This window comes from Mesoplodon mirus (genome assembly GCF_964341445.2).
Source record: "Mesoplodon mirus genome assembly, chromosome: 3".
Lineage (NCBI taxonomy): Eukaryota > Metazoa > Chordata > Mammalia > Artiodactyla > Ziphiidae > Mesoplodon > Mesoplodon mirus.
Window position 1 is genome coordinate 65,533,771 of NC_138978.1, and position 16,986 is coordinate 65,550,756.

Here is a 16,986-nt window from a genome sequence, read left to right on the forward strand (position 1 = left end):
CAAAAGGAAAAATAGAATATACTTCCATGAAATACTAGGTTATAATCAACTCTACTGAGAGTCTTGCTTTGAGAGTTCTCTCCTTCTTTTTAGCTGCTTCTTTTGTCCTGTAATTGAATTGAATTTTCTCCTCGCCCCATTCCTTCTAGACAGCTTCTCATTTGAGGGCTTTGAAGATGTATTACACTAATATATCGTCAGAATGACAATGCTATGGTGATGCATGGGTATAATACATCTTCAGAGCTTCAGCACTGTCCAGAAACAATACAGCTGGATTAAATTCAAACCTAATGTAAAAGGAAACATAAAAAAAAAAAAACTGGCTAACAAGGAAGGTGGAAAAAGAAAAACCCTAAATAAAAAGTTATTTTAATGAATTCCATACTTCTGTATATTTTGACGGAAAGTTTTCAAGATTTTAGTACAGCCTATTATTAATTTGTAAATTTATGCAAGAGTATGCTCTATAAATGTCTTAGTATTATAATGAAACATAGCCTCAGATAAAAATGTACAATAAATCTAGTTTTTTAAGTCTCAGACTCTCAGGCAAAGTTTACAAAGTTTATATGCAGTAAGTGTTGCATTTTGCCTTTTTTTGTAAGTCTGGAAAATTAGTTCCTCAACATTTCATGAGACATTTACATTATGCGTTACACTAGGAGACATTTCAGGAATACTGACCATCTTCCCTTAGGACAAAATTCCCTTTGTAACATTTTCATATAGGGTGAACGTACTGCTTCTGATAGAAAATATTCCATAAAGTTTTGGAAACATCAATAGGCTGAAATTGGGTTGCAGAGTAAACTAGAATTAGAGAATTTATAGATGATGATGATGATGATAATAATAATAATAATAATAAAAACAGAAATACAGGGCACCATTATTCATGGTCTCCTGGTCACTGTACCCTTTACCTCCTTTACCTTGGCTTTGGTAGGTCAGTAATCACACAGAAGTCTCAGAAAGACTTGCTCTTTTACTGTGAAGGCAACCCCTTAGGAATCTACAGCCATGTGAATGACTCTTTACTTTTGTTCTTTATTTTTATAGATTTTTTTTTCTACAGCACAGAATGCAACTCAAGAAAACAAATATACCCCTCCTCCAATACACTGTGTTTCTTGTCTTCCTCTCTTGTCATGCACTATTTATTAGAATCTGAATAATTCAAACTTCTGTTTCTCAAAGTCATTCTGGTAGTTTCTCAGTAAACAATCCCTCTTCTACTTTCTATGTAGAAAAAACTAACTACAAAATAACGTCTCACTAGTTTAGGTATGCAATCATTACAATGCATTTATCTGATTTTTATCACAGTATTTATCATTTCCATCTTTTATTAACTGTCCTCAAGCAACTTTTATGTAAAGATGAATGGTAAAATAAATTTTAATAGTAATAGCTAAGAATTTGGAGCTCTTAATTTTGCCTGAGTATTCTCTTAAACTCTTTATCTGTAATATCTCTTTTATGTAAGAGTCCTGTGGTATTATTATCAACATCATCATCATCACCATCATCTCTGTTTTGCAGATGAAGAAACTGAGACACAGAGAGCTTAAACAATTTGCCCAGGTTATAACACACACAGTGGGTGGCAGAGTAAATAGGGACTTGAAACCAAGTAGTCCAAGTACTAACCGTGTCCTTTTAAGCACTCTGCTATATTGCCTTGTTTAATAGGAGTTTGATAATTATAAAAAAGCTATTAGCTTTTTCTATAACCTCTTTGAGGAATGATCTATTCACAAAGATTATAAATGAAAATAATTATTAGTCAAATTAATTTTAAAACATTAATCAGTTAATATGTTTATTAATCATTAAAAGACTTTATAGTATTCTAAAATATTATGTCATTAACAGATATTTATTGAGGGCCTCCTATGTAGCCATATTTGCCTGAATCACGGATCTTAAAGAGAGAGTGCACAAAAAGTGAAAGGAATAAAAAGTGTTTACCATAGTTTTATTGATCTGTTATCCAAGAGTACTAAGATGATTCTAATTTTCCACTAATGATGATTACTCCCAATTACGGTCAAACTAATTAAATATTATAATTTTATTTTATTTTATTTTATTTTTGCGTTATGTGGGCCTGTCACTGTTGTGGCCTCTCCCGTTGCGGAGCACAGGCTCCGGACGTGCAGGCTCAGCAGCCATGGCTCACGGGCCCAGCCGCTCCGTGGCATGTGGGATCTTCCCGAACCGGGGTACGAACCCATGTCCCCTGCATCGGTAGGTGGACTCTCAACCACTGAGCCACCAGGGAAGCCCCTCCTTTATAATAATTTATTTCAAGCCAACAGTATGCTCATCTATAATATTCAAGGACACATTAGGACTTGATTTAAAAAAAAATCATTATTAACATATTTTCCTTATATATATTTTAATAGTAATCTAGGAACAGCACTAAAATTCTAGTAGGCCTTGTTTGTATAAAAATGTAGTCTTGAGAATATGATGTTACATTTATGAGGAAGTAAAACCAAGTTGTATCTTCACTGACTGCCAGTGTTCAAATGATCATTAAAACCTGGGTTCAAATGAAAATTATGCTCCTTTCCTCATGAATGTGGAACATGAAGTTATAATATTATTTTTTAAATTTATTATTTATTTATTTATTATTTTTTAAAATTTTTATTTATTTATTTTTGGCTGTGTTGGGTCTTCATTGCTGTGCAAGGGCTTTCTCTAGTTGCAGCGAGCAGGGGCTCCTCTTTGTTTGATGCGCACGTTTCTTATTGCGGTGGCTTCTCTTGTTGTGGAGGTCAGGCTCTAGGGGCACGGGCTTCAGTAGTTGTGGCTCAGGGGCTTAGTTACTCCACGGTATGTGGGATCTTCCCAGACCAGGGCATTAACCTGTGTCCCCTGCGTTGGCAGGCGGATTCTTAACCACTGCACCACCAGGGAAGACCTGTAATACTATTTCACATTAAACCAGTTAACATATGTTAACCTATGTTAGAACAGTGCCTGGGACATACTAAGTGCTCAATAAATAAATATTAGTTAGGCTCATTTTATAATTTCACAGTACCTACTATGTTCTTTCTGAATCTTTATAGGATCTACTTCAGTATTATTAATGCAATTTTTTGCCCATGGAGTCCCACTTCTGAATGAAATAGCATGAAACTCACACCCAAAGTAAAAGCTTCATTTTCTGAGATGATAACCTTCAAAGGAGCCCTAACTTGCTTAGACATAACCATTCTTGTAATACCTTCCTGTAACACATGTAACGTGACATTGAAATCACTTGGAGAAAAGACTAGAAAATCTAATTCCCAAAATATAAACTGTCTAATGCCAACAATTATCCCTAAATTCAGTCCACTAAGGGGAGACATAATCTAATGTGGTATTATTATTTATTTTTTTCTAATGCTCCTGCTCTCTCAGAAAATCAAGTTTCATTTAAAAAGATAAAAGATCTTTTATGAAATGCTTTGAAATGCTTGGTAGGTTCCTGTTTTCTGTTTTATATGGGTAAGCACTTTCCTCTGAGAATAATGGATTATTTTTTATATTGGTTCATCATATCATCAGGCTCATTGTTTAGCCTTATATTTGTCTTAAAATACTGAAACTTTTCTTGCTTTCTATATTCAAAGATCAGGCACTAACAGTTCTGAATACAAACAATTCCGAATAACCCACTAATAACTGGGTAGAAGTAGAGGGGCTTTGGATACAGACAAATGAAAGTTAAAATTATAAAGAAAAGTCTCAGAACAAAGAGGCAATTTTAACTGTATATGTAAATTATTGGTGTACAATCTTATGGTAAAAGTTTAACTTGCCATCATTATGTAGATTCATTCATTATATAATTATCCATTATGCAAAGCCATTATGGAAATTCACAAAAGCTCCACAAAGAGTGCAACTCAACTATACAAGGAAGGTAGAACCATAGTTTGTAATCTGAAGGTCTGGTATTGTTGAAATGTCATCAGCATAAATTGCTGGTTTTACTGAATTTTTTCTTCCTAACATTAAAGAGCAAAGTGCAGTGTCAGGATTGTAAACTTGAAAAAAGACTCCTAAAGAACTATAGTGTTTGGGGGACAGGTTGCCAGCTTGCAAGGAGCACACACACAGCCTCTTCATCCTATCACCCTTGGTATTGGCCCAGCACTCAAGCATTTCAAAGAACACCTTCTTTCATGAAAGGGGAATGATAATGGAATCAAGAGCACTAATAGAAAGTAATATTTTCTAGTTAGCACCTGTGATGACTTAAACTATTTTTAGAATTATTTTAAACAATAGATTTCAGTAGTGTTCATGGTTTTTAGATAATCATTTTCTTTTTTTTTAGTCTATTTTTTCTGATAATTAGTAATTAGGATTTTCTATCTTATGGTTATATTTAATTATCTTTAAAGATTATGAGAGGTTTAATGTGCTAATAAACCTGTATATTATGCAGCTGGGAACCTGTTTTAAAACATCTAATGCAAGGGTCAGCAATTCTTTTCTTAAAGGACCAGAGAGTAAATGGTTTAGGTTTCGTGGGCCATGTGATTTCTATTGCAACTACTCAGCTCTACCATAGCAGTAAGAAAGTAGCGATGGAGAATGTGTAAGGTTGTGAGTGTGGCTGTGTTCCAACAATGACAACAAACACTTCATTTACAAAAATAGACAGTAGGCCAGTTTGGTTCACAGGTCTTAGGTTGTTGAAAAATGGTCTAATGAATCCTTGACTATTTACTCTGTTTATCCTGAAACTGCTGTCATTTAAAAATCTTAAAGTTCTTAAAATCTCTTGGTTTGGAAAAGTGTGTTTTATTCTTGATTAACAGTTTATATTATTTAACTTATAGCTGAGGTAAACTCATAGCAATATTTATGGAAAGCATGGAAAATACTATTTACTTTTTATTTAAAAGTTTCTGTACTTTGATACACGTGATTTCCAAATATTGCCTTATGGGCATTTTAAGGCTACTCGAATGTTAAGTAATGCCTGACCCGTTTTATTAAACACAATATTCTATTCCAAGCAAAAATATCCTTCCAGAATGAAGACAAAACCAAGGCATTCTCAGATGAAGACTACTAAGAGAATTTGTCTCCAGTGGACCTACCACAAAAAAAAAAGTTTAAAGGAAGTTTTCTAGATAGAAATGAAGGAAACAGAACATCAGGAAGGAAGGAAGAACAATGGTAAAAGTAAAAAGATAGATAAATGCAAAACACTTTTCTTCTCTTGAGTTTCCTAATACATATTTGACAAGTGAAACAAAAACTGTACCATTGTCTGATACAGTTCTCATGGTGTAGAGAAAATATTTAAGAGAAGTACATTAGAAAAGTGGGAGAGTAAATGGAGGTAAGGTTTCTATACTTCACTGGAAGTAGTAAGATATGAATACCCTCAGACTATGATAATTTATGTATATATGATATAATTCATAGAGAAAGTACTAAAAAATCTATACCAAGAGGCATGCGCTAAAACACGGTGGATAAAACAATGTGGAATTCTAAAAAGTGCACAAGTAACACACAGAAATGCATGATAAGGAAAACAGAAACAAAAAAAAAAGGGGGGGAGAACAAACAGAAAACAAAAGAAAAAGATGTCAGACATAAGCCTTAATGAATCAATAATTAAATTAATTTTAATTGGTCTAAATACACCAATCAAAAATATGGAGATTGTCAGAGTGGATAAAAAACATAACTCATCAATATGCTATCTACAAGACTTATTTAAAATATAATAACATATGTGGGTTGGAAAAAAAATCAAGATTTTTCAAAGCAGCTTTATTTGTTATAGCCAAAAACTGGAAACAGCCAAAATATTCTGTAACACATTAATGGCTAAACAAATTGTGGTACATTAATATCACAAACTATTACTCAGCAATAAAAAGGAACAAACTATTGACGTGTATGATACAACTTAGATAATAAATCTCCAGAGTGAAAGGGCCAATTTCAAAAGGTCACACACTGAATTATTTCATTTACATAACATTCTATAAATGATAAATTAAAGAGATGGGAAACAGATTAGTGTTTGTTGGGACTAGAGATGATGGATGGTGAAGGAGTAGATGTGATGCTAAAAGGATAGCATAAAGTAAATCATTGTGCTGAGGGAATAGCTCTGTATCTTGATTGTGATGATGGCTCCACAAATCAACTCATATGATAGAATGATGTAGAACTACATGCACACATTACACTAATATCCATTCCAAGTTTTGGTGTCATACTACAGTTACATCTAATGTAACATGGGAGAAACTGGGTGAAGGGTATGTGGAAGTTCTCTGCACTAACTTCACAACTTCCTGTGAGCCTATAATTATTTCAAAGTAAAAGTTGGAAAAAAAGAACCTCATATTCATTTGGGGCAATTTATTTAAACAATCTGTGTGCCATGTTCATCTGTACAATGAGGATGACAATACCCTCTGACAGTTCAGTTTTGAGGCTTATATGAAACAAGTACACACAAGTACCTCCCAATTTTCCTAGACTACATAAAGTAATGAATACATGTTAGTTGAACCATATTAACTAAAATTTCTTTGGTGCAAGCTGCTCTTTATATTAATGGAGTTAAAGTGCTGAACTTAATTCCAACATGTTGATGGGGGGTTTCCCACACCACCAAACAATTATGCAATACCAGCTGGGTGTTCTACAATTCAACTCAAGTCTGACACTACCCAGAGAGAGCATGAGATTCCACGGAATAAGGGCTCAGTACTACAAGACTTCCCTGCTCCCCCCCCCCAACAAACGTCAGTAGCAATTCCATGTTATCACCTGTGCTTGAAGCTGAAAGGATCCTGTGGGGCCCTCACTGGTACAAAAGCCCCTCTGTGTACTGCACTTCTTATTTGTAGAAAAAGGCTTTGGTCTCCTAGGCCTTCTCTGAGTTCCAAAGAGCAGATTCATACAGTTACTAATTAGGTTAGTGAGGGAATGCAGAAACCAAGGAAAAGCAGTCAAGAAACAATAGTCGGGTGATAAAACAAAATCCTAGTTCCTCTTCAACAAACATACATAACAATCTAAGTATATCTTTGAGTTGTTATGCAGAAACTAAGATCCACCATGCCCAGGAGGAAGAGGATGACTACATGGTGACCATAAGCACATAGACCCCAGACTGGCTGGAACCAGAAGATTGATGATTACGTTTCCTGAAACACCACCTTGTTACCTCACCATCAATCAATCAGAAGAAAGTCATGCACCCTGCAGCCTTCACCCAATGTTGTCTTTAAAATCCCTTCCCTGGAAGCCATTGAGGAGTCTGGGATCTTTTAAGCATGAGCTGCCCATTCTCCTTGCTTGGCACCTTCAATAAACACTATACTTTCCTTCACCACACCTAGTGTCAGTTCAGTAACATGCTTCAACCAATGAGCTATAGATTAGAGATTTCAAAGACCCTGTTTTTGGGTGTGACTAATTTGCTAGAGCAGCTCACAAATCTCAGAGAAACATTTGATTTACTAGATCACTGGTTTATTATAAAAGGATATAACTTGGAAATCCCCAGATGAACGGGATGCATAGAGCAAAGTATGAGGAAAAGATGAGGGGAGAAGCTTCCAGGCTCTCTAAGCATACCACTCTTCCTGAATTTCCACATGTATACTGATCTAGGAGTTCTCTAAACTCTGTCCTTTAGCATTTTTTTATGGAAGCTTCATTACATTGGCATGATTGATTAAATCATCGGCCATTGAGAACTGATTCAACTTCCAACCCCTCCCCCCTCCCCAGAAGTCAGTCCAGTGGGACTGAAAATTCTGATCCTCTAATCACATAGTTGATTCTTCTGGCAACCAACCTTAGGTGTGGTCCCAAAGTCACCTCATTAACATAATAAAAACACCTTTATAGCTCACTCCCCTGATGTGAAATTCCAGGGTTTTTAGGAGCTCTGTGCCAGAAATGGCATGAAGGTCAAATATATATATATATATATATATATATATATATATATATATATATATATATATATATATATATATATATATATATCTCTTATAAATCACAGTACCACAGAAGTAAAACCATATTGAAGGCATAAGGGAAATTAAGGGGTGATTCATATTTAGGAGTATGTTTGTGTATTTATATTCGGGGGATAAAGATAGTGGGGAGATATCAGATAGGAAATACTTGCTTGTGACACTACCATGTTATCTCTTCAAATTTTAATTTCTAGTTCTAAGAAGTCATGTGGGAAGCAAAGACAGAGAGCAGCATCCATTAACTCTGCAGTACTTATGGAGCCCCTATCTTGTGCCAGGTCTTGTGCTAAGCCATGAGGTACAAAGGTCAATAAACACTGTTTCTGGACAGAAGGAGTCCCCTGTCCCGTAAGACCATGGACAAACAAAACCAAAGACTACAATTCAGAGAATTAGTCCCACAGGAATAGTGGCACAAGGTACTATGTAACTACGGAGAAAGAAGCACCTGATTTTTCTTGGGATGCTCAGGAATAGCTTCATTAAAAGTTGAAAAAGGAGTAAGTTTGACAACTGTAGAGAGGGACAAAAGATATTCCTCACACAAAAAATAATATATGTAAAAGTAGAAAAACAAAATGTTCACCTTGACTAACTGGATTCATAGTTTGCCTCCACATCTAAATTCTTCACTTCTTATTTGATTTTTATTCCTCCACAGCTGAGTTTCTGGTCCATTATGTCACTGAATTGCTGCAATGATCACCACACTATCTAACCCAAAGGTACTGGTCTGATCTTATTTAACCTGATTGACATTTTTAACCACTCACTGCTCCGGGAATTTTTTCCTCTTTGGCTTCTTGTAATCATGGCTTTCTGATTCTATTCCTACATCTCTGACCACTTGTTTGTGGTTTCCTTTATAAGTGCTCAATAATTGTTGACTAAACAAAAGTGATGTGTCAAGAGATTGATTTCAGAAAAGAGCAACTTGAGCCTGTTTAAATGTGGACAGGATAAAGTTAATAGAGGTGAAGAGCTTAAAGATGTAGGGAGACTGAGGATGTTTAATGGAATAAGGACCTGACAAACAGGAAAGAATGGATGGAACATAACAGGATAAAGGGAACTTAAAGGAACATTCTTTATCTTGAGTTAGGTAATAATTTTAACTCCTGTGGATAATTAGAATGAGACTATCCTTTCAAAAGGCACTAAGCATATAGAGATTAGAGGAAAAAGAGTTTGAGATACACAGCCCAGTGTTCATGCTCAAATTTTGGCTTTGGAGCCAAAAGAATATCTTTGCTATCTTATAAACACCAGCAGGGTAAAGTAAGAACATCTCTGGAGATTCCAGATATCAAATAATAGGAATGAACTAGGAAACAGAGATTAAGATAAACAGCAATGAATAATAAGTAGAAATTTGACAGAGACTTTCAAAATGCCTCCATATTTGTCATATATAATCTATGATTTTAAAATTTACTTTTTTAAGTTTTCCTATTTTTTCTGACTAGATCTAGATTTATTAATAAATGATGTATGATTAAGAATTTTATTTTGTCTTTCTATTCAAAATCAAATGCCTGGTGTAAACTTGTCAATGTTCTCCAGACGTTTTAAGTGAGTTTTAGCTTCAGGATATCACAGCATTTGAGAGCAGCTATGTGAATTGCATTCAAGAGATGTAAATAGGTCCCTCAATTTCAGAAACAGGGTTGGATATCCTGTGCCTCTGGATATCATTCCCTGAGAAGTTACAGCTTCACTTATTTAATCCCAAATGGGCATAACTAGACTCTAATCATGAGGAAACATGAGTCAAACTCAGAATGAGAAATATTCTATTTTTTTTAAAAAGTAGAAAAATGTCAAGGAAGACTAAGAAAGACTAAGGAATAGTCTCCAGACTAAAGAGGACTAAAGTGATATGACAACTAAATACAATACTAAAGGGAAAAGAATTCTCTAAAGGACACTATTCAATCAGTTGACAAAATTGGAACATGGATAGTAATGGGATAAAAGTATAATGCCAATGTTAAATGTACAAAAGTAAAAAACTGCACTGTGATTACAGAAGAGAATATCCTTCTTCAGAAATGCACAGTGAAAATAACTAGGGAGAAAAGGGCTTGCTGTATGCAAGCTGTTCTCAAATAATTCAATGAAAAAAAATTTCTGCATACTCTACACACAGAAAATGTTGAAGCAAATGGGAAAAATGATTGATGAAACTGAGTAAAGGACATAGGGTGTACTTTGCATTATTTCTGTAACACTTTTTTTTCTTCCTGGGAGTATTTTTATTGTTTTTTAAATTTTATTGATGTATAGTTGATTTACAATGTTGTGTTTAATTTCTGCTGTACAGCAAAATGTCAGTTACACACACACACACACATATATATATATATATATATATATTCTTTTTCATGTTCTTTTCCATTATGGTTTATCACAGGATATTGAATATAGTTCTCTGTGGTATACAGTAGGACCTTGTTGTTCATCCATCCTATATATAATAGTTTACATCTGCTAATCCCAAACTTTTTTTTTTTTTTTTTTTTTTTTGCGGTACACGGGCCCCTCACTGCTGTGGCCTCTCCTGTTGTGGAGCACAGACTCTGGACACGCAGGCTCAGCGGCCATGGCTCACGGGCCCAGCCGCTCCGCAGCATGTGGGATATTTCCGGACCGGGACACGAACCCGTGTCCCCTGCATCGGCATGTGGAGTCTCAACCACTGCACCACCAGGGAAGCCCCCAAACTTTTTAAATATAAATTTGAAATAATTTCTACATATAGAATAGAAAATATAGAAAGGAAGAAATCATCACTATAAGTAATTCTAAGGAAACTCATATATTCAGAAACTTCTCAAGAAAGATATTTTGGGAAAGTATGCTAAGTTGTTTGAACTAACAAGTGGAATGGCAACTTCAGTTGGTTCAGGCAATGTCTGTGATATGGTTGAACTCACAACCTAACTTTTCCGTAGATAAGGGAGAAGCTCTGTGGAGCTACCTTCCTGTGATGAGCCATTTATAAAAATATCAGCTATGTCTAGCTATTCATTAGATAATAGTTAATATTTATGCTAATTTTACTCATTTGCTCTGTATGGTAGGATCAGCAAAACAAATCTATGCACAGTTTAACTTATAAATCCAATCCTTCTTCTTTCAGCTTCATGATGCTATCCATTATCGTCATTCTAATAACTTCACTGACCAACATTCATGGTATTTAATTAAACTAAAATGTATCCAAGCACTTACAAAAAGAATATGCATAATAACAAGCACTGCAAAGAAGGAGAGTTAAATCCAAAATATTAATCTTAAATTGTATGAAGATGGAGATTATGTGCTTCATTCTTACAAAAATTATATTTTCATATCAGATTTAAATCCCCGGAAAGATGATTAAGAATCAACCCTACATTTGCATATCACCTTATACTTTTTAATGCACATTTATGCTTATTATCTTTTTTGAGTCTCACAATAGCCAGGGATTTTTATCATTCGATTTTTGGAAAGTAGGAAACTAGCCGAGGGTAACTGAGGCTAAAAGATTTGCACTAGGATTTGCTGAACTGATGAATAAGGAAGTTGAGATTGCAGCACATGTATTCTAACTGCTAGTCCTGGGTTTGCCTCACTTACACCCCATGGAGAGTCTTGCCACTAATTCAGTGCTCACATATAAGTTTTATGATTCTGTAGCCACTCTAGAGAGTGAAATGTTGGCAGTCAAAAGCACACTCATGGTTCAGAAATATTACAGGGACCATAATGCATATTATGTAAGGGTGTATTGCTGTTCTATTGATTTTTTTCTCACATTAATAGTAATACTAAGAGTACGATGTGAGGAAGTCTCATTAGACCTACTGCATAAATGAGGAAACCAAAAGGCACTTAAGGATAAGTGATGTTAAAGAAAGCATTAGCAGATAAAATAGATGTTCTAATTGTAATCTTTCTATGCCTATACAAAATATGCCTTTTTGATTCCTTTAAAAGAGATTTCCTCACCCTAGCCTTGTTCAAGTTATTTCTACCCAAAATATAAACCAAATATTGTTTATCTGAAATGTGGTGGGATCTTATTCATTAAGAGTACCACTCTTACTTCATGGTACATTTAAAGCTATGTAGTTCAAATATTTAGATTTTACACAAATTGATGACTCGGTTAGAGTTGTGGCTGTGAAAATAGACCTGTCTTGATGATGATTATCCCCAGCTTCCTAAAGTTGACAGTCTCTTTAGGAGGATGTGCCCTGTACCAGAAGCACCAGACACCCATAAACGTGTTATATCCCTTAATTTCACCTAGCTATGTGATCTCGTAGAAGTTACTTAAACTCTTGGGTTTTTAGGTCCCTCATCAGTTAAAATTTAATTCTAACTGCCAAATCCTTGATTCTGAACTGCAGTTTGAAATTAGACCCAGCAAACTCATAATTTGTATAATTTTATTCTCCCCTGATTACGTCAGCAGTTCATACTGGCCTATTAACATGTGAATGCCTATGGAATAAAAGCCTTACACATTTAAATGAAGATATTTCTCTTGTGATATTTCCATTTGAGCCTTTTGTCTATTGATTTGTGATTATCCAGTATACTACAGGGAAAATAACCTTTCCTAGGAATCAAGAGACCTAAGTTCTACTCTGGGCTCTGACAGAAAATGTTCAATTAACTTTTGTGAACTACATGTATTTAGGTATAAAGAATAAGTATAAAAATATGCATCCTGACTACCTCATGAAAAGGATATAAAAAATTATTTGACTCTTACATTCTGAACAAGTGAGGTTACAGGAGGATATTGAACAGCACGAGCAACACTGATACTTTTCTGCTTTACCTGATGGGGAGATGTGCCTCCAGGAAATGGAAGGCTCTGGTTTCCCAGTGGCCAAACAAGTCAGGGTGACATTGGTTCCTTCATTGATGGTCATATCACTTGAGATGTCATATATCTTCGGAGGAACTGAAATGGTAAAACATGCAGTGGTCAGAATAAAATGTATAAAAGTCTGTTGAACTATATTTGATTAACTCCATGATATCATGCAATCAAACTATGCTGGTGAAATGTACTTATGGCCCATGGTCATCACCTAAAAGATAGATTCTCTAGATCCTCAGCATTACCCTAGAGTTTTTTTTTTTTTTGTTTTTTGATTGGTTTTAATTTTCTCTAATATTTGGCTATGAAATATTTTAGGACAAATTAAATATTTAATAACAAAAAGCTTAAATAGTGCTTAAATGATCAATAAATATTGTTGTGAATACTTTGTATTATGTAAACTAGAATATAGCCATCTGTCTGTTCCATCCATGTATCTTCACTATAATGATGGTTTTCCTGGTGAAATGATCAAAGAAAAATGGAAATCTGGAAGAAACTTAAACTAGCAGAACAGTTATGCCTACATAGTGATTTAAGAGCTAAGTGAGGTAAAACATGTACAGAATTGGGATGCAAGACGTCAGGGTCACAAAGCCAATTTAGGTCTCAATTTTCTAATCTGCCAAATAGTAGGGCTGGAATTTCTGAGCATTTATGTTCTAAGGAACACAAATTCTAAGGGCTGTGAAAGATATGTTCAACATGAGTTTTCTTGTCAGTAATGGATGGAAATTTGTGAAACAGGTCTCTTTATTTTGAGATTTCTTAGAACCTTTGTTATGAACTTTGCTCTGTAAATCTACAAGAGTGAAAGGGGAAATATTGTGATGTGTATTTTTTTTTCTGATGTATTAGATATGGAAACTTTTATAACAGAGCATTTGATGGAAGTAGTGAGCCTGGAATAAACTTTGGGAATGTTGAATAGGAAAATACCTAAATTAACTTCCAGGATAAAAATGTCTGTATTCTCTCAAATACCAAATGATCTCATTTAATCCTTATGCAGCATGGATATAAGTCCTGTGTCCTCTACAGGCTAGCTGTGTTACCTCAGCCTCAGGTCTTCATCTGCAAGCTGGAGATAATAACAGTACAAACCCCATATAGCTACTGTGAAGATCAATAAGTCAACATATGTTAAAGGGTTTAGAAAAGTTCCTGGCGTCATTGTTAGCTATCTATATTATTATTAGATGCCTTAAAACACATATTTGGTGTTTGACTTGAATTTCACTACTGCTCTTTTCCCATGCCTTAAAATTGCTCTCAGAAGTTCACCACTTTGATAGTATACACGATGGGCCTGTGCCATAAGTTTTGGTTTCCTATATAAAAATTATAGTATGTTGAAGTTTCAGGTCAAAGCTAAATAAATAGCAATTAGATACATTATAACTATTATAAAAACATGCTTTTTAAGTGGACTTTTTCTCATTGTTCCATTCTTAAGGTTTCTTTCGGCAAGAGATATGTTTTCACAGTTATTTTAAAAACCAGTAACTAAAATCTGTCATAAGGATAAATTAAATTACTCATACTCTGAATATCATCTTTGATTTTTTAATGGAACCAAAACTCTGCTACAAGAAAATCTGGGATGATTTGATTACAGATATAAAGTATTTGATTATAAATAACTGGTGATATGATTGAGGAAAAGGCTTATTCCTAAGTGATATACTATTGTATCTGTTTCTAAATGATATACATTAATTGACATTTAAGACATATTATCATTAAACTCTTCATTGAGCTCTTCTCAGGCAATTAATAAAAAATTAAAACTATTCCAAATAGAAGACTCTTTTTAGCTTAACTGAAACAGAACAGAAATAAAAACTTTAAAATACCCTAGGAAGAAAGTAGAGAAAAATGTGCAAGACTTACTGGTAAATTGAAGATTTAATAAAGATAAACTTATAACATTAAAAAAATATATATCCTTTGGATATATGAATGTAGGTATTGGTTTGATATAGTAAACCATGAAATACATGTGTATATACAAACACATGTGTGTATATTTATGAGTGTGTGTATATATATATATAAATATACAGATACATATATACCAATGTCTACTATTTAAAAAAAAAGTTATATGTTACTTTCCTTCTTTATGTAGAAGATAGTACACAGAGATCAGTCTAGTCTGGTTAGTTTCATTTTAAACATATAACTGATTCAACTTTGGACAGAGGTGTATATATTTAAGAGAAATGATGGAGTGCCATAAGACCATGCATTCTAGCCTCTAAATTAAATTATTTTGTCAATTTTATCTGACTTTAAAATAGTTTAGTTTCATCTTTACACATCTACTTATATTTAAAGTGGTAAACTAATATTAAGCACAATATTTGATTTCACAGAGAAATAGCCAAGTCCCTTAGCAATAAACAGATTTAACATTTAACTATGGGAAATCCTGTGGTGGGGGAAGACTGTTGAATTCCAGGTGTGACATGTCAGTTCAGTGATTGCAACCACCTCCCAGGGCCTCATAATTCATGATCTGCTACAGGGAAGAAACATCTGGAAAGAGGATGTTAGCAAGGGAAATCCCTCTGGCAAGGTACTTCTCCCCAGAATGCATCACCTGTTGGCAACAGATGTTGTGTGTAGAGAGGACCAATGAAGTCCTTCACATGCAATGTATGTAGCTTGTGGAGGCAAAAACAGGTGTTGCTTTGCTGAATTGCATATCCAGTTCAAGACTTCAAAGTTTTACTGATTATTATGGAGGGAATAATTCTGGACTCACAGGAAATGCAAAAATTTCAAAACATAATCCTTGACCTCAAGGAACTTAAAATTAAAAGAGGGAGGCAGATTGGTAAGTAACTAAGAGAAGACAAATATTTTCCACATTTCCCTTTCTCATTTTACATGAGTAACACATATCTACTAGGTATGCCTTCTGGGTTCAAATCATCAGAGATTAATTTTGTGTTTGTTTCTTTTAGAGCAAACCATGAAGGATAGTTTATCCATAAAGTTATTCATTGCGGTGCTATTTATAATAGAGAAGAACTATCAGTAACCTTGATGTAAGAAAACAGAAATGGAGATATTGTTAGCTCTGCCTCCAGAATAAGGTATGGTTCTGAGGAAGGGTTTGGGATGAATCTGGGGAACATTAGGCTAAGATATAAAGGAAAAGAAAAGTGATACTTCTACCGTGGGTGGCAGGAGCTTGGAGAACGGTAATGTCTTGAGTGTCTTAAGACCTTCCCGTTCTGGATTACAGTTTGTGGATAAATGGTGCATGTGCACAGATGGGAAGAATGCCACTGAACTTTCTAAATGACAAAGCATTTCTTATGGTATGTCCAATATTCTATGCGCTTGCACAGAAAAAAGAAAAATGAGGAGAGTTAAAATAACTTACTATTCTAGACATTTGTTTCTTTTCTATATACCTTATATCAAACTCCTTCAACCTTTTTATTTATAAATTTAACTTAAAAATCAATTGTTTAAAAACAAGTATGTTCAATCAATTCAATTTTTTTTTTTTTTTTTTTTTTTTTTTTTTTTTTTGTGGTACGCGGGCCTCTCACTGCTGTGGCCTCTCCCACTGTGGAGCACAGGCTCCGGACGCACAGGCCCAGCGGCCATGGCTCACGGGCCCAGCCACTCCACGGCATGTGGGATCCTCCCTGACCTGGGCACGAACCAGTGTCCTCTGCATCGGCAGGCGGACTCTCAACCACTGTGCCATCAGGGAAGCCCCAATTCAATAATTTTTAAGTCACTAAATAACTCTATATTTTAACGAGTATTTTAGGTTGCTGTGCATATTATTTAAGTATTTATGACCTAGAGCAGAGTAATAAAGGAATAAGTTATTACCTAAATATACACTTGTTTAATTTGCAGGAAATAACTACTATAACATTAAAATTGTCATCATCATCATGACACCATAAATAAAAACACTGAAAGGTAGAAGTTCCAGATTTCTCACTAAATCACAGAATATCTTTTTCCTAATAGAACCCTAATTGGGGATACACAACTTTACACCTGTGTTAATAATGAACTGTTGCT

The 16,986-nt window shown here is 34.6% G+C and overlaps 1 protein-coding gene across 1 annotated transcript in view; it reads right to left on the minus strand.

Annotated features, from left to right (window-relative positions):
• Positions 1-16,986, minus strand: part of NEGR1 (neuronal growth regulator 1) — a 913,689-nt gene that overhangs the window by 378,064 nt on the left and 518,639 nt on the right. The window contains exon 3 of the mRNA XM_082614058.1: positions 12,880-13,005. Within this exon, the coding sequence (XP_082470184.1) occupies positions 12,880-13,005 (126 nt within the window). The remainder of the gene's footprint in view (positions 1-12,879; positions 13,006-16,986) is intronic.